Source organism: Prionailurus bengalensis, chromosome E2 (assembly GCF_016509475.1).
Source record: "Prionailurus bengalensis isolate Pbe53 chromosome E2, Fcat_Pben_1.1_paternal_pri, whole genome shotgun sequence".
Classification (NCBI taxonomy): Eukaryota; Metazoa; Chordata; class Mammalia; order Carnivora; family Felidae; genus Prionailurus; species Prionailurus bengalensis.
Genome location: NC_057352.1, coordinates 15,479,428 through 15,506,020, shown reverse-complemented (window position 1 = coordinate 15,506,020; position 26,593 = coordinate 15,479,428). Strand labels below are relative to the sequence as shown.

The 26,593-nt window shown below is 57.3% G+C and overlaps 2 protein-coding genes across 2 annotated transcripts; both read right to left on the bottom strand.

The window, feature by feature from the left end:
* Positions 1-1,599: 1,599 nt before the first annotated feature.
* RINL (Ras and Rab interactor like) lies at positions 1,600-7,757 on the bottom strand. Its single transcript, XM_043598976.1, has 11 exons — positions 6,993-7,757; positions 6,630-6,789; positions 5,198-5,300; positions 4,860-4,932; positions 4,711-4,775; positions 4,304-4,453; positions 3,793-4,212; positions 3,125-3,418; positions 2,734-2,865; positions 2,416-2,585; positions 1,600-2,333 (listed from the first exon to the last, which is right to left on the bottom strand). The coding sequence occupies exons 1-11, from the start codon at positions 7,040-7,042 to the stop codon at positions 2,274-2,276; spliced, it is 1,677 nt and encodes a 558-aa protein (XP_043454911.1). The 5' UTR covers positions 7,043-7,757; the 3' UTR covers positions 1,600-2,273.
* A 1,383-nt stretch (positions 7,758-9,140) lies between these two features.
* SIRT2 (sirtuin 2) lies at positions 9,141-26,424 on the bottom strand. The gene is given in 18 exon segments (XM_043598977.1): positions 9,141-9,893; positions 10,013-10,079; positions 10,202-10,247; positions 10,250-10,271; positions 11,475-11,526; positions 11,611-11,687; positions 11,865-11,920; positions 12,185-12,244; positions 14,022-14,151; positions 18,274-18,342; positions 18,841-18,897; positions 19,000-19,106; positions 19,260-19,301; positions 22,024-22,137; positions 22,366-22,414; positions 22,729-22,797; positions 25,366-25,412; positions 26,298-26,424. Coding segments are annotated over 18 exon segments (1,239 nt in total). The 5' UTR covers positions 26,314-26,424; the 3' UTR covers positions 9,141-9,734.
* Between the last annotated feature and the right edge of the window lie 169 nt (positions 26,425-26,593).

Here is a 26,593-nt window from a genome sequence, read left to right as displayed (position 1 = left end):
CCCTCTCCCACTCATGCTCTGTCTCTCTTTCTCGCTCGACAATAAGCATTAAAAATAATTTTTAAAAAATCTGCAAAGACCCTGTTCCAAATAGGTAACACTCATGGATTCCAGAGGTTAGGACATGGGTGTCTTTTGGGGAGTCATTTTCAGTGTACCACAGAAACTCTGTATTTACTGCACACCTACTGTGTGCCAGGCATTTGTCTAGGCACGGAGAATACAGCTGTGAACAAGACAGAGATCCCTAGCCTCCCTAAGCCAGTCTAAGGCCACACTGTCCAAAATGGTAGCTCTCAGCCCCGTGTGGCTATTGAGCACTTGAAATGTGACTGGTCCCTTGGGGCGCCTGGGTGGCGCAGTCGGTTGAGCGTCCGACTTCAGCCAGGTCACGATCTCGCGGTCCGTGAGTTCGAGCCCCGCGTCAGGCTCTGGGCTGATGGCTCAGAGCCTGGAGCCTGTTTCCGATTCTGTGTCTCCCTCTCTCTCTGCCCCTCCCCCGTTCATGCTCTGTCTCTCTCTGTCCCAAAAATAAATAAAAACGTTGAAAAAAAAATTTTTTTTTTTAAATAAAAAAATAAAAAAATGTGACTGGTCCCAACGGAGATGTGCTGAAATGTAAAATACACACTGGAGGGGCACTTGGGTGGTTCACTTAAGCATCTGACTCTTGATTTTGGCTCAGGTCACGACCTCATGGTCGTGAGATCGAACCCCACCTCAGACTCTATGGTGGGAGGGCGTGGAACCTGCTTGAGACTCTTTCCCTCTCCCTCTGCCCCTCTGCTTGCACACTCTCTCTCCTCCAAAAACCAAAGAGAGAAAAAAAAGAAAAACATGAAAAAAGTACACACTGAAGTTTGAATATTTAGCACGCACACAAAAAGAATGTGAAATAGCACGATAATTTTTGGATATATTTTTTTAAAGATTTTTTTTATTCAAAAAAATTTTTTTAATGTTTATTTTTTAGAGAGAGACAGAGCGTGAGCAGGGGAAGGGCAGAGAGAGAGGGAGACACGGAATCTGAAGCAGGCTCCAGGCTCTGAGCTGTCAGCACAGAGCCTGACTCGGGGCTCAAACTCATGGACGGTGAGATCATGACCTGAGCCAAAGCTGGACGTTTAACCGACTGAGGCTCCCAGGCATCCCGATATATTATTTTAATTTTTAAGTAATCTCTACACCTAACGTGGGGCTTGAGCCCACGACCCTGAGATCAAGAGTCACACGCTCCTCTGACTGAGCCAGCCAGGAGCCCCTAATTTTTGGATATTGATCACATGTTACGAGTGATAACCTTTGGGATACACTGAGTTAAATCCAATAGGTTATTAAAGTTAATTTCACTTGAGTTTTTACTTTTCTGTAATGTAGCTACTAGAATATTTAGAATTGCATACCTAGCTTGCATTGTATTTCTCTTGGATGGTGCTGTGCTGTTCTAAGGGACGGGAGCCTATGGACAATTAACACAATAAATATGTACATTTTATGGTATGTTAGGAAGTGATCATTTCTATGGAAGAAAAATAAAGATTGGGGTAAGAGAGTATATCAGCTTCCTGTTGCTGCTGTAACAAATTACCACAAATGTAGTGGCTCAAAAAACCACAAATGTATTATCTTGCAGTTCTAAAGGTCAGAAGTCCAAAACGGGTCATAGGGCCTAAATCAAAGGCCGAATTCTTTCTGGAGGTTCCAGGGGGGAATCCATTCCCCGTCTTTTTCAGCTTCTAGACAAGTCTTTGGCTCCTGGCCACATCACTCTGACCTCTGCTTACAAAATCACATCTCCTTCTCTGACTCTGACCCTCCCGCCTCCCTCCTAAGAGGACTCCTGTGATGTTACCGGTCCACCAGGATGATCCAGAATAATCTCCCCATGTCAAGATCATTCATTTGGTCACATATGCCAGGTCCCTTTGACCATGTAAGGTAACATATTCACAGATTTGGGGGATCAGGAGGTGGATGTCTTGGGGGGGGGAATTATTCTGCCTGCCGCAGGAAGGGTCAAGCCAGAGGAGGTGCAATTTTACACAGGGTGTCTGGGAGAGCCTCCCCGAGAAGGTGACAGCCACCTAAAGACCTGAAGGAACGGAGCGATATAAATACTAGAGAATAGAGTAGCCAATGCAAAGGCCCAGAGGTGGGTCTGTTCCGGGGAACCTCGCCGCCTCCTGGCACCTAAACCAACAGGGGTCAGAAATCGGTCTGTCCTGGCGCCTCCCGAATCTTGCCTGAGGAACAGGAGGATGTGGGACCCCTCATCATAGTCCGTCTCTGGGCACAGTGTCTCTTGCCCATGGCTCCTCAAAGGGCAGTTGGACCTGTGGGGAGAGGCAGGAGCCTGGGTCAGAAGGGCAGTGGGTCCAGCGGTCCCCTCCACCCGCAGTCCGGAGGGGCGATCACCTGGGCTCCGCGGTCCTGTCTGTCCTGTCTGTGCAGCGTTCGCCGGCTGTGCCACTGGCGCAGGGAGGCTCGGGCCTCAGAGCTGAGCCCCTGGGGTGCGCGGCCCACATCGGGCTGGTAGTGAGCAATGTGATGCAGCGCCCCAAACCACGTGGTCAGGTAGTACCCGGCTAGGGGCAGGAAGGGGTGGTCAGCGCAGCTCTGGGGCTACGCTGGTGGCCCGAGGTCCCCCTGCAGTTTAACCCTTGCTGCAGGGCCAGGCTGTTTGGCCCCAGGGCGCCCCCTGTGGGGTCCCGGCGTTCCGGGGTGGGGGCTCACCTTCTCCCCGCAGCTCGTCCGGATCCAAGAGCTCCATAAGAAACTCCACGTCCAGCTGCGTCTCCCCAATGTGCGGACTCCAGATCAGTTCTTCCGTCAGCGCGGGCAGGAAGGCGTCGGCCCCCAGGGGCTCTGGCGGAGCAGGACGGGCTCCGAGGTGGACGGCGGGCGTGCAGACCCCTCCGTCCGATCCCCAGAACACGAGTGCGGGCTGCCCTTCCACCTCGCTGGGCCGGCAAACGCCTCTCGGCGGATCCCCAGGCCCGCGTAGGCGCCCCCTGCTAGAGCGGGTCACCCTCTCCCCTCGACGTGCACACTGGCGCCTCCCACCGCGCTTCCCCAATCCTCCAGCCACCGCACATCCGGGTAGACGCGGGTAAACCTTCTTTACCTTGGTCCTCGCCCTGAGCCAGGCCCGCGTAAACCTCACTGCACACCTCCAGCAGCAGCGCCACCTTGCGGCGTGGGGCGCAGGCGGCGTGGAGGTGCTCCAGGCGCGCGTGGATGCGGCTCCGCAGGGCGGGGGCGGGGCCCTGCCCCTCAGGCCCCGCCCCCGCCCGCAGGGCTGTTTGTCGCTGCCGCAGTCGCCGCAGCTCCCGGGCTCGCAGCGTCCGGAGTCGCGTCCACAGGGCGGGCTTCAGGGGCTCCAGCACCGCCCGGCACAGGGCGGCCTCCAACGCGGCGCCTGTGAGGGGTTGAGGTCGGTGAGCGAAGGGCCGCCAGGCTGACCCACGTCCACCCTCTCGCTCCACTTGACCGTACCCTCCGCCTCCCCCCCCCCCCCCCCAGCCCTCCCTGGCTTCTGGCCGCCCACAAGTGTAGACATGGGTGGGAACACGTGTGCAAGAGGGAGCCTGGGTGTGGAGTATGGCTGTCGCCCATGTGAGAGATGTTCCCGTAGGGAGGGAAAAGCACGTGAGTGGAAAAGCAAACAGGTGCACACGGATGGAGAGAAAGCCGTTGGGTGTGAAACACACACGTAAGGCCCGGAGATGGCAAACGAGAACCCGAGTGGGTCGGGGCGTTGGCCATAAATTCCCTCCCAGTCCTCCTTATTACCAAGATCCTCCTCCTTCTGGGGGACCCCAGGCCCCCGGCTCCCAAAGACAGCCCTGACGTCGGGGTCCTTTGACAAGTGATCCTGGAGGTCGGTAAGGAGGTGCCGCACATCCTGAAGCAGCTCTGTGGCTGGGTCCCCGGGTCTGTGGGGCCCTCCAGCATTTGAGGTGAGGCGGGCTCGAAGGCCCTGGAACTGCCTGCCCACGTAGTTGCTCCGGGCCCTGGCCAGAGCCTGGATGTGATGGGTGAGAACATCGTCAGGTCCTTTCTCTTCATCTTTGTAGCTGTCCTCGTCCTCGTCCTCGTCCTCCTTCTCTTTCTCCTCCACCAGGCTGGCTAGGGCTGGCCCCGGATGGTATCCTTCTGGGCTGAGCGGGCCTTCGACCCAGGAGACCCGGTGAGGGGCAGGGTTCCTGGGGGCTGGATGTGAGGAGAGGGTCGGGTCCCGCAGAACACCGGTAATAGCTCCCTCATCCTTCAAGGGCCCAGGGCCCTGCCCCACCCAGCTAACCTGAACTGTGTCTTTCTGCAGTCCCTGGAGATGTCTCTGCGGTGATCTGCTCCAAACCCCACCCTCCGTGGGTCTCCAGGTACAGCTTGTTCACCACGGGGAGCACCTTCTCCGAGATGTTGAGTTGGACGCCGCCAGTCTGTGCAAGACCTGGGAGCCAGCACAACCGAGGTGTCCCAGATGTCCCAGGCGCCAGCCCTGGTTCCTTCAGGGTACCAGGAGAATTAATTCCCAGCCTCATTACTGAAGGAGCTGAGGCTTCGTCCCTGGTCCCTTGTCATTCAGGCCCAGGAGTCGAGCCTCCCACAGCTCTCTCAGACCCCCATCCTATCCTCCCTCAAACACAGAAGTCTGGTTCCTGGAGTGCCATCCTTCTGGACCAAGGAGGCTGGAAGGTGGCCTCTCACCTGTTTGTTGGTCTCCTGGCCTTAGAGTGGGAGGGGGCAAGAGCAGTGTCCTGGGCAAAACATCCCTGAGAAAAGATAATGGGGAGCTGCAGTGGGTGGGATGCCTTAGAGTTGGATCCCCCTTAGCCCTTTTGACGGGTAACCTGTACCTGCTGGCTGATAGGAAAGCCAGGAGATGGGGCAGGTCCGGCATACAGAGGTTAGAGTATTCCAGAGAAACACCTGAGAGTTGGGGGCAACAAAGGGCAAGGAAGAAAAGTTGAAGGGTGGCAGCCTCATCTTCCCTGGGACTCTCTCTTCCTCAGTTCTGCAGTCCCCCAACAGCCCTTCAAAACAGGGAAATTTCTACCCCTTGAAGTCCCCATCTTTTCCTGTGTCTTTAGGCTTGCATCCCACTTATGCCACCAAATAGGATTTGGGAGATTATTTTGGAAGCAAAGCTCACCAAATTTGCTGTGGACTGGAAACTCAGGAGTAGGCTCCTTACCTCCAGGAAGCTTCTGGATCTGGTAGGTGCAGACTTCTCCTGGTGAAGCTCCCGTCCTCAACACCAGGACCTGGCTGGAGTTGTGTCCTGTGACCAGGAAACTCTGGTTCGGGGGTGGGGGTGGAGGCAAAGGTCATCTTGGAGAGGATTTGTGCAGATGTCTGTTACTTTTGCCTGCCCAGCATCCCGTTTCCCTTATGTTGGGTTCCACTGGCCAAATTTCCTTTAGAGAAACCCACTTCCTCCCTTAATGCCCGTGGGTGGGACTAACTCTGTCCAAGCCCTAGGGGTGGTCTGTGACCTGATCTAGCCAATAGGATGACAGTGCTTTCTAACCACTGTGATTGGTTCAGAGATGGGCATGTGAATCAGGCCCAGCCAATGGAAATCTTCCACGAGGTTTTTGCTGGAGCTCTTCGACACAAGGACTCTTTTTCACACCGGGATTGCTAAGCTTGTGAGATGTGGCCCTGAGCTGGGGACAGCCATCTCTGCCACCACAAGGAGGGAGCCCCCTCGAGAAGGAAGCTGTGTAGACCCTAGTTGCCTTATCCTAATCCGTTCCCTGTCCCTTGCAGAACCGCAGGGTTGTGAGGGCCTCATCTGCCCAGCCATAGAAGATGGATAATGACGTAGGTGGTGTTTCTCACCTCGGGTTTTATAACTCCCAGGGGAGCTTTAAACAATGTATTGCTACCCGGGCCCCCTTCCATATGTTCTGAATCAATTGTGAAGGCTTTTGGTTTTCCTGTTTCTTTTAACCGGCGCTTCCTTTCTCGTCTTCCTCCTGCCTGGAGCTCACACACGTGCTTGGACCCGGGGCAGCCACTGGGCAACCACAGAGGAAGTCCAAGAGAATTGCAAAAGCTGGCCTTGATGTCCCCGAGCTGCTAAACTAGAGCCTGCAGCTGCCTTTCTGAGACAAAGAGCAGTGCCTATTTGCCTAAGCTACTGTGTGGATCTAGTGTTTGTTCCTCGAAACCCCAAACGGCCCGCTTTCCCCACAGTTTAAAGCAAAGCCAAGGGGCGCCTGGGTGGCTCAGTTGGTTGAGCGACCGACTTCGGCTTGGGTCACGATCTCACGGTTTGTGAGTTCGAGCCCCGCGTCAGCCTCTGGGCTGACGGCTCTCTCTGCCCCTCCTCCACTCATGCTGTCTCTCTGTCTCAGAAATAAGTAAACATTAAAAAAAATTTTTTTTAAGCCAAGCCAAGACATGGGATGAAGAGAACTTTATAAGTCGTCTGATGCTCAGGATCCAGACATTGCTGAAATTCCCTTTCTTCTGGGGTTTTCAGCCCACTTACTTTTCAGTAAGTGGCCTTTTTTGGTTTTCCCGGTTTGTGCTGTTTGTCACCAGCAAGCAGCGGAGTCCTGACTGACCCACGGTGTCATGGGGAGGGTTAGAGAGGGTCCCCGGCTGTGAGTACTCACCCCAGGTGGCCACAGCTCAAGAAGGGTTCCCGCATCCTGAGTAGCCAGCTCTGGGATCTGCCACACCCCCCGTGTCCTCTGCAGGCGAAGGAGTGGCTCTGGGGTCCCGAGGACCCCTAAGGGGGTCTCACCTGCTCCATTCACCTGTGGTGGAACCATCCTGGGACATGCAGGGCCCAGGAGACCAGAGGTTAGAGGTGGGCAGTTGGACACTAAGGTGGGGTCCAAGGTGCAGGGGGCAAGGGGCAGCCCAGGGGCGAGATGAGATTCAGGGTCCTATGGGGGGTGTGGGCATTGGATGGCTGGAAGGGCCTTCTGAATCCGGGGGCAGGAGTTGGAGACCCCAGCCCCCGCAGCTCTCACCTCTCCCCGTCGATGAGGCCTGCAGAGGCCTTGTCCTCCGGCTGGGCCATCCTCAGGATGCGGGAGGCCAGCAAGCCATGGTCTGGCCTCTGGCAGGGAGGAAGGTAAAGTTCAAGGCTGCTCCAATCCAGGGGTAATATTCACGATATAGCAGAGACCCTGACCGATCAGAATGGGCCCAAGGCCCCTCGCTGTGCCAGGTGTCAGTTCTTTAGCAGCTGGCTGGTGGGGAGATGTGGGGATCCCAGAAGGAAGGCCCGTGTGTCCTGGTGGGGAGGGGACAAGGGGAGGACCCAAACCGACAGCTATTTACCAAGTGGTACAGAAACACTTCAGATTTTGACAACCGGTGCTGCCATAATACAGACGCGGACCAGTTGAGTAACAACCCCGTGTCTGGACAAGTGCTCCGCCCCTGGTAGGCACTCTGTAAACGTGCCATCGTGTTACAGACGTCCTCTCTTCCTCCCTTCCCAGACCACAGAAGGGCTCTCGGATATTCCCGCCCCCACCAACATTCTACTGTGAAAGTTTTCAAACGTTCAGAAAAAAGGAGAGAATTTTACAGGGAACATCCATATACTCACTACCTAGATTTTATTGTAACCACTTTGCTGTTTGCTTTTTGCTTTGTGACACATCTGTCCCCTCTATCCACTGGACCTCAACTCTTAATTTTTAAAAAAGGTTTTTTCTGGGCGCCTGGGTGGCTCAGTCGGTTAAGCGTCCAACTTCGGCTGGGGTCATGATCTCATGGTCCATGGGTTCGAGCCCCGCATGGGGCTCTGTGCTGACAACTCAGAGCCCGGAGCCTGCTTCGGATTCTGTGTCTCTCTGTATCTCTGCCCCTCCCCCACTCATGCTCTGTCTCTCTCCATCTCTGAAAAATGAATAAATGTTAAAAAAAAATTTTTTTTTAAGATTTTTTTAAGTGGGCTCCATGCCCAACATGGGGTTTGAACTCACAGCCCTGAGATCAAGAGTCGTATGCTCTATGGCTGGGCCAGCCAGGTGCCCCTATCAGGCCTCAACTCTTTTTTTTTTTTTTTTTTAATGTTTTATTTTATTTTTGAGACAGAGACAGAGCATGAACGGGGAATGGGCAGAAAGAGAGGGAAACGTAGAATCCAAAGCAGACTCCAGGATCTGAGCTGTCAACACAGAGCCCGACGCGGGGCTCAAACTCATGGACCGTGAGGTCACGACCTGAGCCGAAGTCGGACGCTCCACCGACAGCCACCCAGGAGCCCCTGGGCCTCAAGTCTTAAAGCCAATACACAATCCTAGCTACAGTGGGTTATGACTCAAGATGGACATTTTTGACTATTTTCCCTGCGGCAGTCCCAGGAGTGAGACATCTGCGGCCATTCATCTGTGCACCCAACAAACACTTAAGAAGTACAGGCCCAGACTGAGGTGCCAGCCCCGGGGGGAAGGTGATAGCCAGGACGGGCCCCTGCTCTCAGGGGCTTCCATTCTTGCTTGGGGTGGTATAGGAGGAGGTTAATAAATAGCTTGCTGACCAGAAACCCAGGGTTTGGGGAAGGGTGGGGACAGTGAGCAGGTGCTCAGTCCAGGGGAGAGCAGGCAGGAGGGGTAGGGGCAGGGCGGCAGATGCTCGCCTGGGTCCCACAGAGGAGAAGACGTGGAGGAGGAGGAGGAGGACGGGGAGGGGGAGGGGGAGGACGGGGAGGAGGCCGGTGGCGCTGGCCAGGGCAGCATGGGGGCAGCAACCTGATACCGAAGGGAGGCAGTGGGGGGTGACATCGCCAGCTGCTCGGTCCCTGGGGACCCCTACCTGTTCTTCGAGGGGAGGCCTGGAGTAGCAGGAAGTGAAAGCGTTCCTCACAGAGAGAGGAAGCTGAGCGGGTGGGGGAAGAGGCGGGGCTGGGGGGGGGGTATCTGAAACCAACCTTGCCCTCTTTTGGGGGCTCAGACCTTAGGTGACTAGGCTTTGGAGGAAGGGGCTCTGGCCGTCTGGGGGCCCACAGGGAAGAGCCACGGGGCTGTCGCAGGCCCCGGAGTCCCGTCAACACCCTCTGCTGTTTCTCGTAAGAGCCTGCAGGTGTTCTAGTCTCTCTGCCGCCCGCCCTCCGGCTGCTTCCCCGTGTGCCCGCAGAAAGGAACTGGGAGGCTGGAGAGCTGATCGTTAGTTGTTTCCGTTTTTAATTTGTCTCCAATAAGCAACATTATCTGCCCCTCCCCGCATGGGAAGTGGGTCCCAAGGGAAGGGGACCGGCACCCGCTTCGGGCGTCGGAGGCACAGACCAGGGAGGCCTTCAGGCTCAGCTCCCCCCACTGAGTGGGAGTGATGTTTGAGGGGCCCTCCCAGGGTAGGTTGGACTGGCCCTACTTGGCCACAGGCCCCGAGGAGCAGTGGAGGGCATGGGGAGCCCTGGGAGCCCTGGGAGCCCTGGGGCCCGGGGCGGAATAGTTAGGAGTTTAGAGGCGGCCCTGGCCCGGGGAGCAGTTAGAGATGAGGGGAGGTTGACCCTCGGCCCTGCGGGTGGTTAGAGACCATGGGCTGTTACAGCCGGGCTGCCCAGGCCTCGGCCCCTGGGAGGTGTTAGAGATCTGCCAGGGTCAGGGGGCTGGGAACCCAGTTTTGAGAGGAAGTGGTTAAGAGACTGGGACGAGGTTCTGAGCTCCCCAGATGAGAGCCGCAAGTTAGAGGGGGCCAGGGCTGGCTGGGGCTCTGCTGTCCCAGATTTGCTGGGCATCCTTCCCCGGGGGACGTGGCTGTCACTGGGGTTTCTCTCCCTCCGAGGTTCTGGCCTCCTCCTTGGCAGGAGGTGGGGACTTCCTGGGCGAAGTTGAAGGGTTGGGGTTAGGGCTCCCCGACCCCGCCTGCTGGGCATCTATGCTGGCATGCTCCTTCCGGACGAGGTCCTCCAGCTCCTTCTGCGGGGGGCAAAGTTCACCGAGGTCAGAGGTCACTGTGCATCCTGGGGTCAGAGAACCTGCGGGGCAGGGGACTAGGGACTGGGCTCAGGGTGGGCCGAGGTGGCCCAACTCCTTACCTTCCATCCAAGGAGGTCAGCAAGGGCCAGGCAGCCCTGGTCACAGTCACCCAGCCAGGCCACGTCCCTGTGGGTGGGACAGTCAGAGCTCCCAGGCTTGTCCCAGGCCCCTGCCCGCTCTTCCCGGTCCGTGTATCTTCACACCCTCCCTCTCACCTTGGCCCTGACCCTCACAGGCCCAGGACTCACCGGTAGGCCTTCTTGGAGTCGAAGTCCATGCCTCCTCCCAGGCCATCATCATCCCCAGGAAAGGGTCAGTCTGGGGGGGGGGGGGAGGGGGGCGGAGCTCAGAGCACAGACCCTGGATCCAGGTGGCCTGAGTTTGTTCCCTGCTCTGTGACTTTGTTCAAGTGACTTGGCCTCTCTGAACCTCAGTTTCCTTATCTGTAGAGTAGGACAACTACCAAACCACTCCTAGCCCCGGACCATCGGCGGGTTAATACTTAGAAAGTACTTAGGGGGCGTCTGGCTGGCTCAGTCGGTAGAGCACACAACTGTCTTTTATTTTTTTATTTTTTGATGTTTATTTATTTTTGAAGGAGAGATAGAGCACAAGCAGGGGAGCGGCAGGGAGAGAGGGAGACACAGAATCCGACACAGGCTCCGGGCTCTGAGCTGTCAGCATAGAGCCGGACGTGGGGCTCAAGCCCAGGAACCGTGAGATCATGGCCTGAGCTGAAGTCGGACGCTTAACCGACTGAGCCACCCAGGCGCCCCTAGAGCACACAACTCTTAATCTCAGGGTCGTGAGTTCAAGCCCCATGTTGGGTGTGGAGCCGGCTTAAGATAAAAATGTTTAAAAAATGTTGTTTTTACATTTGTTTACTTTTGAGAGACAGAGAAAGACAGAGTGTGAGTAGGGGAGGGGCAGAGAGAGGGAGACACAGAATCCGAAGCAGACTCCGGGCTCCGAGCTGTCAGCACAGAGCCCGACGCAGGGCTCGAACTCACAAACCGTGAGATCATGGACCTGAGCCAGAGTCGGACGCATAACCGACTGGGCCACCCAGGCGCCCCAAGATAAAATTTTTAAAGATAAAAAATAAATACAAAAAGGAAAGTGCTTAGGACAGCATCTGGCACACGGCATGTTTGGCCTGTTGGAGGAAGCAGCCCTCCCCAGGGATGAGGGAGGGAGGCCACCTCAGGAAAAGAGCCAAAAGAGGGAGGGGGCGCCTCCCGACCAACTCGCCCTGACTCTTCCCTGCAGGAGGCACAGAGCTCCTGTTCTGGCTCGGGTTACTCTGAGTTGGGGTCTGTCGCTTGGTTCAGAAGAGTCCCAAGTGACCCGAGGCCTGTAGAATCTCCGAGTCGAGGTGGCCTGGCCTCTGACCCTCCGGGTTCTGGAACCCCTGGCCTGAGCTGAGGGGTCCCAGGTCTCCAGGAAGGCAGCGAAAGAGAAAGTGGGACCCGGGTGGGGAGGGGGAGGGGAGGGGGGGGGCTCCAACAAGAGCCAACTCACCTGCCCGGTCTTCTCCTTGTTGATGAGCAGGCGCGGGGTAGACAGGGGTGCCCTGGGGGGTGGCGAGCCGAGTGGTAAGGACCTGTCCCGGCTCCCCCCCCCCCAGGCCCCCCCGCGGTCCCCACTCCCAACCTACTTGCCGATGAGGGATGCAAAGGGCTGCACCTGCAGCGAGGTGCCCATGATGAGGAGAAGGTCCACCTTCAGGAAGTCCTACGAAGGGGGGGGCCGGTGAGGGTTCCCGAGGCTCAACCGACTGAGGCTGCGCCGCCTCCCCCTGCTTGCCCACCCGCAGCTAGTTGGGGAAGCCACCTGCCCCCGGCACGGCCCCGGCTGCCCCTGCTTCGGGGGAGCGGGGAGCGTGGGGCGGGCCGGGAGTGGGGCACTTACTGACTGCATGCAGGAGAAGAACCTCGCCGGGAGGTTCTCACCGAAGAACACGATGTCTGAGGCAGAGTTGGATGGACACACGGACACAGACACAGAAGGAGAAGGTGAAACGGGAGGCAGAGACAGGCACATCGAGACAGAGAGACAGAGAGAGAGAGAAAACAGGCAGGAGCAGGAGGCAGACCCGAGGGCAGCGGGGGCAGGGGCTACGGAACCCCTTCTCCGTGGGGGCAGATTCAGGGCACTGGTCAGGGACAGAGGGTGGCCAGGGGTGGGGCGGACGGGGCTCGTGGCGGGGGCGGGGGGGGGGCCGGTCTCACCAGGCTTCACCACGCTCTGACATTTCTCACACTTGGGAGTCACCTCGGAGAAGATCTTCTCTGGGCGTGGGGAAGGGGAAGGGAGAGGACGACGTGAGCCACTCCGGGCCCCGGGGTGTGGGGCTGCAGCCTGCCCGCCTCCTTCGTGGTCAGCAAACACGCCCCAGGCCCTGGGGGGCCTCCAGGGTGTCTGCCCTGCTCCCCTCTTAGAGAGCCGCCCCCACCTCCCTCAACCCCAGGATTCCCGGGGTGTCTCCGGGCACCAGGCTACAGCTATTGAACTAAGAATAAACACAAGAACAGATGAACGAGCAGAAACTTGTCCTCAGAAGGGGCAAAGGAGCCCGCCCATCCCCACCTGGGCGAAAAAGCTGTCCCGGTGGGTCTGGGAGGGGAGCCCTATTTTCTCCTGGGTGAGAGGCCTAGTGCGTCCCAGGCCTGGTGCCAGAGAGGCAGGAATATGCAGATGACCCTGGGGTGGGGACACTTCCTTAGGCCCAGCTGCTTCCTGTCCCCTGGCTCTGTGACAGACACCTCCACACACACACACACACACACACACACACCAGCCTTATGACAACCACGCTCCTTACTGCTTATTGATTAAGGACGCTGGGACGAGCTGGGACACGCTGTCACAGGCAATCCACAGAGCCCTAGCTGATTTGTCCCACTATTGGTTCCTTCCTTCGACACGTATTGACAGAGCACGGTTTTACTGCCTGTCATTTTCTGAGGGATGTCGGCACTGACAGCAGGAGATTGTGCGGGCGGCGCGTGGGCCGCTGCCGCCAGCGACACGGGACGGGGTCGCGTGCGTCGCCCCCCCGCCCCCCGCGCGCGCGCCGGAGCTATTCAAGAATCGTCGCCCCAGGGGTGGTCAGCTGGCGTTTTAGCAGAAAGGCCACACTCCGGAGGCCCCGCTACAAATGCTGCAGCTGTCCCGTCTCACACGGACACCAGGGGCTTTGTGAAACCAGCATAAAGGGCTTTCCCTGGGTGAAATGCGTGACTTCTCAGCCGCACAATGGACGTCAGGCAAAGGCTCTCACTGGCATTCGAGAAATGTGGACTGGCCGAATTTTTTGCCGCCTCCTCCCCCCCCCCCTTTTTTTTTTGACACGCTGCCCTTCCACGAACAGGGACTCGGACTTTAGCAAGCCCCGTAGCCTGTGCCTCTAGGGCCAGCCCTCCGCCTTCATCCCTGACCGAGCCTCACACTCCATGGAATCTGTTTGCCCGAATCCGACTCACGGGCTATCGGGTCCTGTGCCTCTAGCACAGGGCTGTCCAACGTGGTGGTCGCGGCCCTGGCTTTCAACGTCTCAACTCATAAAGACGACAAGAAAGATGAAAAATTCAGTTCCGTGGTCACCTTGGCTGCCATACCGGAGAGCGCAGATCGGGGGAATATTTCCCTCCTCTCACTCTCAGAAAGTTCTATCAGACGGTTCTGCTCTTTGCAGAATGTAGCTGCGTTTGCCTCCAGGAGCCCCTCGTGTACGGTCAGATCAGAGCCCCTCAAAGGGCAAAGAGCGAGGGTGTCATGACCGCAGAGAACAGACCAACTGGGGGCCTCTGTGCCAACGCGCATCTGTGCGGGTGGCTGAATTCGGTCCGGAGCTCGCTTCCCTTATAGCCTGGTTGTGAGCTGGCGCTGGGAGCGATGAAACCCCGCTGCCCCCTCCCATCTTGGGGGGCGGCCACTGTCTGCTAAGAAGAGCCACAGAGCAGGACAGAACGGGTGCCCGGGGGTGGGGGTGGGGCGTGGAGGCTCGGTCGGTGGGTGGCTGCTGGGCAGGGGGCCTGCCCTCGAGGAGCGCCCGGGGCGCCTCACCTTTCATCCAGCTTAGCGTGTACTCCCGTCGGCAGAGGGCGCTGGTGCAGTGTGACGTGTAGAAGGTGCCGTGGGCCTCCACCAGGTCCTCGGGCTCCAGCCCCGCCACCCGCTCCAGGGTGTCTATGTTCTGCAGGGGAGAGGAGGCAGCGGGAAGAGGCTCAGCAAGGAGACACATCCCTCCGGGGCAGCAGGCGGAGCGGGGCGTTGCCAGGAGAAGCCCGCAAGGGGCGGGGTGTGCCCGTAAACTCCTCCGGCCGCCCCGACAGTGCCACTGAAAGTGTGGAAGTCGCAGATGACTCAAGGTGGGGCCCAAACTCCTCTGTCTGTGAGCCCAGGCCCACGGCCACCGTCAGCCCGCGTGGGGTTCTTCTGCACACTCAGACACCTCTCCTAACCTCTTTCCGGAAATTTGTTTCGTCAGGGCCGCACAGCGTTAGTGCCACCTGCCAGAAATTTGTCGAAAGTAACGTACAAACCTACAATGCCTCCGTTGTAAATAGAGCCCCCTCAGATGTGGCATCCTTGTGCAGTGCGCAACCTGCACAGCTGTATGTGGCAGGCCTGGCCAAGCAGCAACATAAAGGAATCAGGACGGTTTATTTGGTTCTTTGCCATCACCGTCTTCCTACTTAGCAGTCGGCTTTCTCGCCGGGGGCTGTTTCGGAGATGTCATATTAACTTGCGTTCTTTTAAGACACAGGTATTCTCCGTGTCAGATCCAGCAAGGCTATTCTTCTCTTCCACAGAGACATATGTGCTCTCATTTTGCCTCGAGCACGCAGCCCCTTGGGAGCAGCTTTTGTTTGCCCGCGAGGAATGCTGTAGAGGCAGGTGGTGACACAGCACACCCGCAGACGCCACACAGAGACGGCCGGTCACGTGCGGCCCGCAGCTGAGACTCCGCGAGCAGCCAAAAGGATTCTCTTTCAAGGGCAGACGGCCCCAGCCGCTCTCTCTGCTCCCTGCCAGCGATCAGCCTGTTCCCTAAATGCACAGACAAGAGCCACTGTTCCCAGACTCTCTGCAGCCTGTCCCCTCCCCCTACATTCGTTTTCCCTTTGTTACTTGACTCAGTCTACTGCCTCGCTCGCTCGTGAGCCAGCAGTGTGCGCGCAAATAAATAAAGGGCCTGTAAAAGAACTACTTAAATGCCTCTGTTATTCTCTCAGGCCACTTTTGATAGAGACACCACAAACAAGAAAACGACAAGGCTGACCTGTGTGTTCCGATATTCAAATGATCTCTCCAAGATGTTAAAAGGCACAGAAGAACAAAGGCTACGGGAAAACTATATATGAATGTGTCTATTTGTTTGCCTACGTATGGAATTTTTTTTTTTTTTTTTGAGAGAGAGAGAGAGAGAGGGAGCAGGGGAGGGGCAGAGAGAGGGAGAGAGAGAATCCCAAGCAGGCTCCGCACTGCCAGCGTAGAGCCCGACACGGGGCTCGAACCCACGAACCGTGAGATCGTGACCCGAGCCGAAGTCGGACGCTTAACCGACTGAGCCACGCAGGCGCCTCTGAAGTCTGGATTTTCATCTGGAATCTCTTGCTTTTTAAACCTTGGCTCACTTTTTGTTTCAAAACACCGTGTCCCCCCCTGATGGACACGAAGGCAATGGCAGCTTTGAAAAAGCTGGGGCGCCTGGCTGGCTCGGCTGGTGGAGCGTGCAAGTCTTGAGCTCGGGGTTGTGAGTTCGAGTTCTCACGCTGGGTGTAGAGATTACTTAAAAATAAAATAGAAAGAAAGAAAGAAAGAAAGAAAGAAAGAAAGAAAGAAAGAAAGAAAGAAAAAGAGAAAGAAAGAGAGAAAGAAAAAGAGAAAGAAAGAAGTGGCTATGGAAGGGTCTTCCACGCAAGAAGCTAAAGAAAGCCAAGTACAAGCCCTGTGTGGAGTGTAGGTGCCACGTATATATTTAAAGGACCAGAAGCTGCCTTGCTGTGGCGCTCACAGTGGCTTGAGCCAACAGGGCGAGCGTTCTCATGTTTGAACGGATCCTTGTATCTTGAGATAAAAATAGCGTCATGCGGAGCTCCAAAAGCGCTGTGTCATCGCAATTCAGAAAGAAGTGAAGACAATGTGTTCCAGAAAACTGGGTCAGTGACTCAAAAAGCGGCCGAGGTTGACGCAGAGGGTGACAAGTGTGAAAGAAAGGCAAAGAACGGTTTCGTGACACACGAGAGGGGACATGGTTCTCCACGTTTATCTGTTTTCTGTAACAGGCCCTTCTGGAGCGGCAGGTGCAGTTAAATCCGTGCACGAAATACCGCGAGTAGGGGAGAACCGCCCGCGCCCTCCCCCGGACCCCGGCACGGATTTATGCCGGTTTCCGCGCGCACACAGCCTGCAGTCCGCTTGCTTCCCAGGGAGGGCTCACGGGGTTCTGCCTCAGGCACAGCCGGGCAGTGAGCGCTCAGGGCGGCCTGCCGGCTCCACCTTCAAAACAGACTGGTAACCCGCACACTTCTCCCCTCCTTGGCCCCCACCCTGGGCCAGCCTCCATATTCTCCTGCTTGGACCGTCGCAGCAGCTTCCTCCCTGGTCTGTCCCCTATATGCAGCCGGAGGGACACCTGGCCCAGGTCACGTCCCCTGTCCTGCGGCACCGTCCTACTCAGCGGCGTAAAGGACAAAGTCCTCCCTGCGGCCCCCAGATCCCCCGCGGTCTGTCCCTGTCACCTCACTGAGCTCGCCTCCTCCATTCTCTACTGCCGTCCTCTCTGCTCATTCAGATCCAGCGTCTCGAACACGCCGAATACGGTCTCACCTCGGGACCTTTGCCCTGGCTGTTCCCTTCAGCTGGAACACACTCTCCCCTCCAGGTCTTTGTCTAAATGGCCCCTTCTCAGTGAGGCCTTCCCTGACACCCTGTTGACAAGATGTCCTCCTTATCCATCTTGCCCAGTGTCTCTCTCCCCACATGAGATGAGCAGCTCTGGGGGGGGCGGGGGGGGCGGGGATGTCGCTGCCAGCAGGGCCTGGCACGGGGCCTGCGCTCTGTAAACACTCGTGGCGGAAGAGGACTATGAGGGCCGTGCTGCAGATTTCAGGCAATCGTGCCCGGAAGGCACTGGGCTTCGAGTGAGCGTTTTGTATTACGTCTGAGCCACGTCCCGTGGATAAAACTGACTCTGGGAAGAGAGGTCGGGTTTTTGCTGAGCTGGGGGAGGGGGGGGGTGGTGTCCTCCTGGAAGGAGGCGGCTGTCCCTTCCCTGGCTGCCACCACCAGCCCTGGGCAGCTAGGCAGGAGCGCCTGACCCCATCTGAGAAATCTGGACTTCAAAATTCATCCTCCCCCTGGTGGCAGCCTCGCGGGCTGCAGGCTCCACGCAGCCAGGTGCGGGGAGAAGTATTAGGACTCCCGTTCACGCTCACGTATTCTCTCTCTCTTTTATGATTTTGGGTTCTGAGGTCTCACGTAGAGCGTGATATCACTGCTACATTACGTAATGGATTAAAAATAATTGTCTTAATGTCTTTATATTTGAAAGAGAGAGACGGAGGGAAAGCAGACCGGGGAGGGACAGAGAGAGAGGGAGACACGGAATCTAAAGTAGGCCTCAGCACCGAGCCCGACGCAGGGCTGGACGCAGGGCTCAACCCCACGAGCCGGGAGATCATGACCTAAGCCAAAGTCGGATGCTTACCCGCCTGAGCCACCCAGGCGCCCCACATCGAGTAACTTCAATGCGTATCCACAGGCACTCATAAAACACGTATTCATAAAACGAAGGTAGAGGCGCAGTTTTTACCGTTAGGGGTGCGAGACCCCCAAACAAGGTGAGGCTTCCTTGCCAGAGAACCCCAGGGCGAGGCCTCGGCTAAGCACCTGACACGCGTGAGCCATGGCCCGTGGCACGTACAACGCCTTAGGGCACATTATTCAAAGGTGCCCCTTCCTAACGGCTCCGTGTCCAGCAGTTGGAAAACGGTCATAATGCACAGATCCGGTTAGACCGAGTCACTCCGTGGCCGGGTGCGGAAACCCCTGACCAAACACGAGATCTACAGTGCCCGTGGCAGCCCCCAGACGTGAGGTCCTGTCTCACTACGCACGGGATGGCTCCCAGAGGAGCTCGCTGTCGCGCCACCACGGACCCGAAGGGTGAAGCTGTCCTGGCCTCTGCTTCGCAGAAGGGGAAACCGAGGCTGAGAGGGGGTAAGGGGCGCACTGCGGGCCAGGGGGCGGGGCACTGAGGCTCCAGGACCACCCGGCCAGCCCTCCTCCCAGGTCGCCCACGACCGCCTACCTGCGTGTAGCAGCGCAGAAGCAGCCCTTTCTCCTTCAGCAGGCGGATGAAGTAGTGACAGACGGTCGGCTGCGGGGGAGCAACGGGAACATCGTGATAATGACACAGCACGTTCGGCATGAGCCAGGAACTGTTCTAGGCGCTCTGGCTGTTTTACCTCCTGGAACCATCACACGTCGGTCTGGGGGGGGGGGCGGGGGTTGGGCGGGGGGGCACGGACCGACACCAGCCCCATTTCACAGACGAGGAAACTGAGGCACAGTTTGCCAGATCGCACAGGTGCAGAGTTGGGATCCGTACACAATCGGCCTGGCTCCCGTCTGGGGTCTTACGTGTACTGTTAATTCAGGTAAGCCTTCCAAGAGGTTTCATAGGCTATCATCAGCTTCATTTTACAGATGAGAAAACTGAGGCTCAAGGTCACAAGGGCAGGAAGTGAGCGACCAGGAGTTGGACCCAGGCAGCCTAGAGCCCATGCGACATTTGTCTGAGAGGCCCCAGGGGAAGCCTTCCCATGCCTTGCTGTTCCCCCAAGCTTTCCTGTCCACCAGGGAAAAGAGAGCTCACCTTGAACTGTCCAGGGTAGAGTTCCTTGGCAAGAGCAAAGAAGGGCTCTGGATGTTTCTGTGGGAGAGAGAACCGGAATCCTGATGGTGAGCTGAGCCCTGCGGTCAGGGGATCCCTTCCCCCCACCATTACAGACGTTCCTCCCCGGGCAACACACACCTTGAAGTAGCCAATCTCAAAGATGGCCTCTGGGTAGGGAAGACGGTATTTCTCCAGGTTGGCGTAGAGGCCCGTGGATGGGGAGCGGAAGTCAGGGATGCCCGCGGCTGGGGGAGGAGGGCCAGGGAGCAATGGGTCAGGGACCTCGGCCCCATCTATACCACATCCTCCTCTGTCAAGGGCCCAGACGTGGCTCCCCCAGCCTCTGAAAGGGGGGCCCCCAGCGTGGGAATGGCTACTGGGGGAAGGGAGGCACTTACACGTGGAGATCCCAGCTCCCACCAAACAGATGACCCTGCGACCTGGAGGAAAGGAGTTTATGCATCATGTGACAGTGTGCTCAGCCCCCCAATGACAACGTCCTAGCCCCCGAGACTGTTTACTCAGTGCCAGGCCTTGGGGCCAACATTTCAGATGCATGGATGGCCTTCCCAATCACCTCGAGGCAGGGGGAGTTAACGTGTCCATTATACAGATGAGGAAACCAGGGCTCGGGGAGAGCAAGGGTCACACAGTCAACTGAAGGAAGAGCCAGCGTGGGGACAAGGAATCTACGGGTTGAAATGATGCCAACTTAGATTCGAGAAAAGGCCACTCGGAGGGAAGTCTCTCCTTCTGACTAGTTCTAGAGAAAGCGCACGAGATCTTAGTGAGAAGGCTGGGGGCACAGGTGTCCTGGCGAAGAGCTACGGCTTGTTGTAAAAAAAACCTCTGGCCACACCTCACCTTCTTTCCCCCTTAACTGTTTGTTTGTTTTTGAGAAAGACAAAACACAAGCGGGGGAGGGGCAGAGAGCAGGGGAGACACAGAATCCGAAGCAGGCTCCAGGCTCTGAGCTGTCTGCACAGAGCCCGATGGGGGGCTCCAGCCCGCGAACCGTGAGATCGTGACCTGAGCCGAAGTTGGACACTTAACCAACTGAGCCACCCCGGCGCCCCCACGCCTCACCGTTTGGACACAGTCTTGGATGACCATCTATTTCTAGCATATCATACACATTCTTTCCTGCTCACCGGTGAGGAGGGAGGTGTCTTAGTTCAGATCTCCCCTCTGGGCTTCAGCTTCCTGCTCTATAAAATGGGCATCCTTACAGTACTGACTTCACGGGGCCGTCGAGAGAATGAATTCATTCATGTAAAGCTTAGATCAGTGCCCGGCACTGAGCAAACACCAGATACGTGTTTCTGTTATTCTTTTGAGTCAATTGTACTTCCTGAGACCCAGGATTTGTACACATGTAGGCACTTTGTTCTGCCATTTTACCCAGCTTCCAGAAAAGAAGATAGGAAGGGGGGCCTGGGCGGCTCAGTCAGTTGAGCGCCTGACTCTCGACTGCCTGACTCTTGATCTCGGTTCAGGTCATGATCTCCACTGTTCGTGAGATCGAGCCCCGCATTGGGCTCTGTGCTGACAGCATGGAGCCTGCTTGGGATTCTCTCTCTCTCTCTCTCTCTGCTCCTCCCCCTCTCAAGATAAATAAATAAACTAAAAAAAAAATTATAAAAAGAAAAGAAAAGAAAACGGGAAGACACGGTAGGAGTTAAATCATTTCAAAAATACTTGGGGCTGTGCAGAAATAGTCCTATCGCCTCGTCAGCTGCTGGCCGGCGGACAGCCCTGCCACGCGGTACCCTGGCACCTGCCCATCGCTGATGGACAGACACAAGTGTGAGGCCCCTGAACCGGCTACCTCCGGCGTGTCCTGTGCAAAAGAGGACGGCAAGGGTGACGAGGCCCTCTGCTCCGGGATGCCCTCGGGCCAGGCACAGCTGGGGCCAGCTGGGGCCACACGGGAGGGAGCACGTGGCCTGGATTCAGGGGGCCTGGGGTCGAGTCCGACTGCCTCTTGCCAGCTGTGTGACCCTGCAGCCAGTCACGGCCTCTCTGGGCCCCTGCTTCCTGCTCTGTCCAGATCACCCTTGTGATGACCTCACAGGTACAATGTGAAGACCAAATGACAGGGCGCCTATCAAGTGCTTCGCTCGGTTGCTGGCATATGGTGAGGGCTCGGTTAACTGCTGTCCTTTACTGTTGCCCCTCATAGGCGGCCTTATAGACAACTGTCCTAAAACCCAGGTGCAGGAGGACGGAAGGAACAAAAGCTTTGTGGCCATTGCCTGTGTTCTCTATGGGGCACACCCTGGCCAGGAGGAGCCCTGCAGACGGCTGGCCGGCCTGCCCCGGGAGAGGGAGGCTCAGGGCACGAAGCCTGGACGCCTGAGCAGGGAGCAGGCAGCAGCCCGAGGACAGGGAAACGGGAGAAGACGTCCTCAACAAAAGGCTGTTCAGGACCCTCAAAGGGTCGATTGTTCTAGTTGAGGACTGCCGAGGGCCCGGTTTCCCAGACTCTGGTGACCTCAACTTGCGAGAAATATAAATGACACTGACACGGTGACCTAGTAGAGAGGGACCCACGTACCAGCCCTGAAACACGCTTCCTATAATACTTGTCATAGGGTCCGCGGATCTTGCTCTGTTCTGGGCCCTCTTCCAGGCATTTCCATCTCTGTTAATTTATGGCATCCTAAGGACCCTACGAGGTATTCTTATTGGCATCGCCTTCATTCTATCAAACAGGCCCGGCCGATCAGCAATGGATGTGTGACCCGGGTCTGGCCAATCAGAGACACGGAGATGGGTTTTGGGATAAGAGTCTGACCCAACGTGGCCCCAACTGGAGCCACTCTCTGCTCTTTGGCCTGAACCATTTTGCTCGAACCACTGGAAGAAAGATGCCCTCTTCGGTGGGAGGGGCTAGTCCTGGCCTTCGGGACTGCCAGGTGCCACCTCTACCTCAACATGAACCCCGGACGGGGTTATTAAGGTTTCTGACATCATGGAAGCCTCTGAATCCAGCAGTCCTCAGTGCTGGGTTTTAGTTAGAGGGGCGGCACCCTCTTTCCGGTGTAATAAGCCATGTGCGTTGGGCTCCTTGTGTTACTTGCCAACAAAAGGTGTGAATGGCGAATGGCTCAAGTGGCCGGGGCAAAAGCAAGTCAGGGGCAAAGCAGGCCCGGGTCTTACAGCGCTCGCTCTGCATGTAGCGGGTCACCCCTTCCAGGGTCAGCTCGTCCAGCAGCCGCTCCTTCTGGGTGCCCAGGCCCAGCGTCTGGGAGAAGAAATGCCGCAGGAAGTCCACTGGCCAAAAAGCAGAGAGAGAACAGCAGGGTGGGCGTTCGGTCCGGGTGCTCAGGGGCCCCGCCCCGGGATCCCCCACCCACCCTCCCGCAACCAGGAACCTTGGGCGCTGGCTCCGCACCCATTATGACATACTTTGAACGTCACCTTCGGTGGCGGCGAGGGGCAGAAATGGGATCCCTGCCCGAGGCGGCTCCCCCGGGACCCCGTTCCCGGGAAGATACTCACTCTCGGCCTCTCCGCCAGCCGCTCCTCCCTCAGTGTCTGAATCTGAGTCCTGGAAGGGGTGGGGGTGGGGTGAGCAGGCCCCAGAAGTGGGGTGAGGGAGGGAGGAGAGGGGAGGGTGGCACCCGGGTCTGGGGGAAAAGCCTCCGGCTGGGGGTGGGCCCAAGGAAGTGAGGTGCGGTGGGGGGCCGGCGTGCGGGCTCTGGGGTGGGCTGCCTGGGCTGGAAACCTGGTCCTGCTACTCCCGAGGAGCGCGCAGCGGCCTGTGCGTTCTCGGCTGTTCTGAGCCTGACGCTCTGTATCTCGGGAATGGAGCTCGGAGGGCACTGCCTCGGAGGGCCACCTGAGATGAAGTGGTTAACCTACGAGAGGTGCTCCAAGCAGCAGCCGGCGGGGTTCCGGCACCCCTGCAGCCCTCCTCACTCCAGTCTTCTCCTGTGAATGATGCCAGTGGAAACGCCTCGGTCCTCACCCTGGGGCCCTGGGCTCTTCTGCTCCAAGCCCCGGACACCACCTTTCCGACACATCCATCTCATTGTATACTCCTCCCCTCGATCAGACCCCCAGATGGAGGGTCTGAGACTCTGTCCTGGGCCTTCCCTACTTCCTCTCTCCACCTTTCCTGGGCTAGCTGCCTCATGGCCTCGGCCCGGGCATTGACGATGCTACCTCTTTGTCCCCAGATATGGGGTTCCCGCAGCCTCCTGGATGCCTCCCCCGAAGTGACCCCTGCCCTCTCTTTCCCACTGTGTTCCAAACTGGCCTTAGCATCTCTCCTAAACCTGCTCTTCCTCCTAGGTCCTAGCTCAGTGTGGCTTCTGTCCCCGAGTCTTTGTTTCCTTCTCCTGCCCTCCTGCCATGATGTGTCCCCCTGCCCAGGGCTCCACCTGGGTCCAGCCTGTTCCCCCTCCGGGGTCCCTGTCCTGGCCTCCTCCCTGAGCTCCCAGCCTCAGCCTTCACCTCCGATCTACTCGACGGCCCTCGGGGTGACGGCCTGGCTGTGTCAGGCCACCCCCCCCTCGGCTCCAAGGGCCCCTCTTGCTGGCTTCTCCAGTCTAACCGTCCAATCACCCCCGCGTATGGAGTCTGCCATGATGTTAGCTCCAAGATGGCAGGGACTTTTCGTGTTCACCGCCGGATGCCCAGCACCAACCAACAACAGGGTCTGGCCCCTGGCAGTTGCTCCAGAACCATCCACCACTGAACGAACGGATACCTGCTGTGCGCAGGGCTGGGTCCTGCAATGGACCTCGCAAAAACCACAGTTCTGACCAACTCATTCTCCTGCTTAAAACCCCTCCGACCAGCCCCTCCCCCATCATTCTCTGCTCTGGTTCCAAGCCTTTTTGAATAGGAACTGCCCTTCCAAACGTATTTACATTTTTTGTTTTATTATTATTGCTTTCTAAGATTACATAAGCTTTGCAAAAACTCTGGCCATTAGACAATGTACGACTTGAGGCGCTTGCCTCGAGTTCCCTCACCCACCCCGGGTCAATATAACCACTATTAACAGCAGAATGGCAATCGCTCTAGATTTTTTTCTCTGCCTATAAAACTCACTATTTTTCCAGAAATGGGTCCTACCATAGTACGATGCTGCACCTCGCGGTTTCCGCAGAACAATACACTATAGATCCAGCTCCTCCTTTAAAAAAGCTACATAGTGTTGCATTGTAAGGACGCACTATACTTCATTTAACCCGTCTGCTGACAGCCATTTGGGCTGTTTCCAGTTTTGGCCTGTCACAGACAATGCTGCAATTTACATCCTCGGATCTCTCTTTCTGGGACTGAGGATCCCTTTTGAGCATTAAAGCTTTTGCTGTGACAGTGGTTGAGCCCTAGGAGCCAGGCGAGGGAGAAGCCCTGGCCTGGCAGGAGGCTTTTACCCCCTCAGCGTGGCCCTGCCCCGCATCTGTCAGGGGCTTTAAGCATTCCAGCTTCGGCGCTGCCCTACATCTGAACAGTGATCTCGCGTCTGTGGGTGGCCGGGTATTCTTTCAGCAGCGGACAGTGAGGCTCTGTGGAAGGACTCGAGGGCCCTGCCCCGCGTGTGGGAGCCACTTGGCCTAAGGGGGAGCCGGAGGTGCTGGTGGGGCCTTCAAGCCTCTGTGAGGGGTCCTGTCTACCTCTCCCTGAGGTGTCCGGAAGGCAACGTGCCGGGTGCTGTAGGTTGCAAACCAGTCCCTGCTCTTCTAGCTGGGGGACAGAGGACAAGTCGCTTAACAGCTCTGCCTCGGACTCCTCATCTGTAAAATGGCCACAATAGGCCTTGTTCCCCCCGGGGATTCTGGGAAGATGAAATGAGATGATGTACACAGAGCACTGAGCAGAGGACCTGGCTGGCATAAGGACTCAATAAATGCTAACCTCGAATATAACAAGCTAACCACTCCCAGCCACCTGACTGCTGACCACATTACACCCTTCGTGTCCCCCAGGCTTTGCACAAGCTGTATCCTCTGCGTGGAGTGCCATTTGTCACTCTGCCTAAGAAAATTCTAAGTCACGCTTCGCTCACTGTGATGTGTCTGTATCTCAGTCTGACTCCTAGCCCAGCCTGTGGATTCCTCCTGGGAAGGGACTGGCTGGAATCCCTGTGGCCCCACAAAGTTTACTCTTCCTTGAGCTACTTTCAGAATCACCCTGTAGGGCCATTTTCTAGTCACTTGTCCATGAGATCTGTGAGTTCTGTGATCAAACTGGATACCTGTCTCTTCCATGCCCAGCATAAATGAAGTTCAGAAAGGACAGGGGTAGGGGGCAAGGAAAGAGAAAAGTTTGGGAGGGCAGGCCTGGAGTTAAGGGGGCACACCCCTCTCTGACAATTCCCAGAATCCACCATTCCCCAGGAGGCTGAACCGGGAGTTGGGGCAAGGGACTGGGGCAGTGAGCTGAGGGCCCTGGGGTAACTGTCTCCCCTCTGCCACCTCCCCCCCAGTGTGGGGTGCGGGAACAAGTCCATCTCTCTCCTTCCCTCCACCCTTCCCCAAATCTCACCTGAGCCTCCTGCACCTTCCCTGCCTGGGTCTCCAGAGGGTCAGAGGCTGGGGGAGGAGGGGGAGCAGACGTGGTTACAGTGCGGGGCACAGTTAAGGGGGAATGAAGGGCTTCAAAGCAGAAGGGCAGGGGGCAAGAAGACCCACCAACCTAATTATACTGGGGTGGGAGGTGGTGGCAAAAATGGAGCAGAGGGAGGGAAGGGACGGAGGGGGGGAAGCAGATATTACAGTGGACAGTACTGGCAGGAGAGGTGGTTAGTGAGGGACAAAGAGCCTGGGGCAGGAAGGTTTAGGAGAGGGAGGAGAAAGTAAGGCATACAGGGCAGGGATGAGGACTTAGGAGAAGTGAGTTAGGAAACAGTGAGTGAGTGAGTGTGTGTGTGTGTGTGTGTGTGTGAGCGCGCGCGAATCCAGGGAGGGTTAGGTTTACAAACAGAGGGAAGTTTGAAAAGGAAGACAAGAGATAAGAAGAGATACTCTGACTAGAGACGAATTTAGAAAGGGAGGTTCAGTGGGGATGGTATGTTTAGGGGGAACGCAGGAACTAGAGGGAAGAGATAGGGAGGGACGCCAGGGGTCCCCTAGCATCCTACAGTTCCCCCTAACAACCAGGTAGGTACCCTTAGCAACCGGGTCTGCGGCAATCTAAATCCTTAGCAACGAGGGTCCCCAGCAACCAAGGTGCGAGAAACAGCGATCGTTAGTAACTTGGGGGACGTGGCAAACGGACCCTCAAAATCTCGCGACCCAGAAACCCAACAGTCTAGCAGGATGGATCACTTGGCAACGACCTCCCGTACCCCCAATCCCACTCTCCGCCATGCAGTCCCAACCTCCAGCCCCACCATGCCCATTCTCGGGCCCCGGGGCCTGCAGCCCTCAGCCAGGCCCCGGCGCGGCCCGACCCTCCCACCGGGGCCCCCGACTCACGGTCCGGCTCGGCCATGGGCGCGGGGCGGGGGCCCTCGGTGCTGTCACCGACTGCTCTGTCCCGTGACGGCACCGGAAACAGGAGGGGCAGAGACCAGGCAGAGAACTACAACTCCCGGCAACCATCGCGGATGCATACAGGCTTTCACACAACGTCCGGGGAGCGGCTCTTAGGTTAAAAAGACTTGCGGACAGGAGGACTACGAGTCCCAGAGGGCTCCGCGCCGGCAGCCATGTTGGTAAAGGGCGCCCGGAAAATGTGGGAATGGGTAGAGAGTCGCGGTCCATCTGAATAC

Coding starts and splice junctions, on each gene's coding strand:
- RINL (XM_043598976.1), bottom strand. CDS start 7,042: ATGGCCCAGCCGGAGGACAAGGCCTCTGCAGGCCTCATCGACGGGGAG. Junction 4,454..4,710: donor GCCAGGAGACCAACAAACAG/GTGAGAGGCCAC, acceptor GCTGGCTCCCAG/GTCTTGCACAGACTGGCGGC. Junction 2,586..2,733: donor GGACGAGCTGCGGGGAGAAG/GTGAGCCCCCAC, acceptor TCCTGCCCCTAG/CCGGGTACTACCTGACCACG.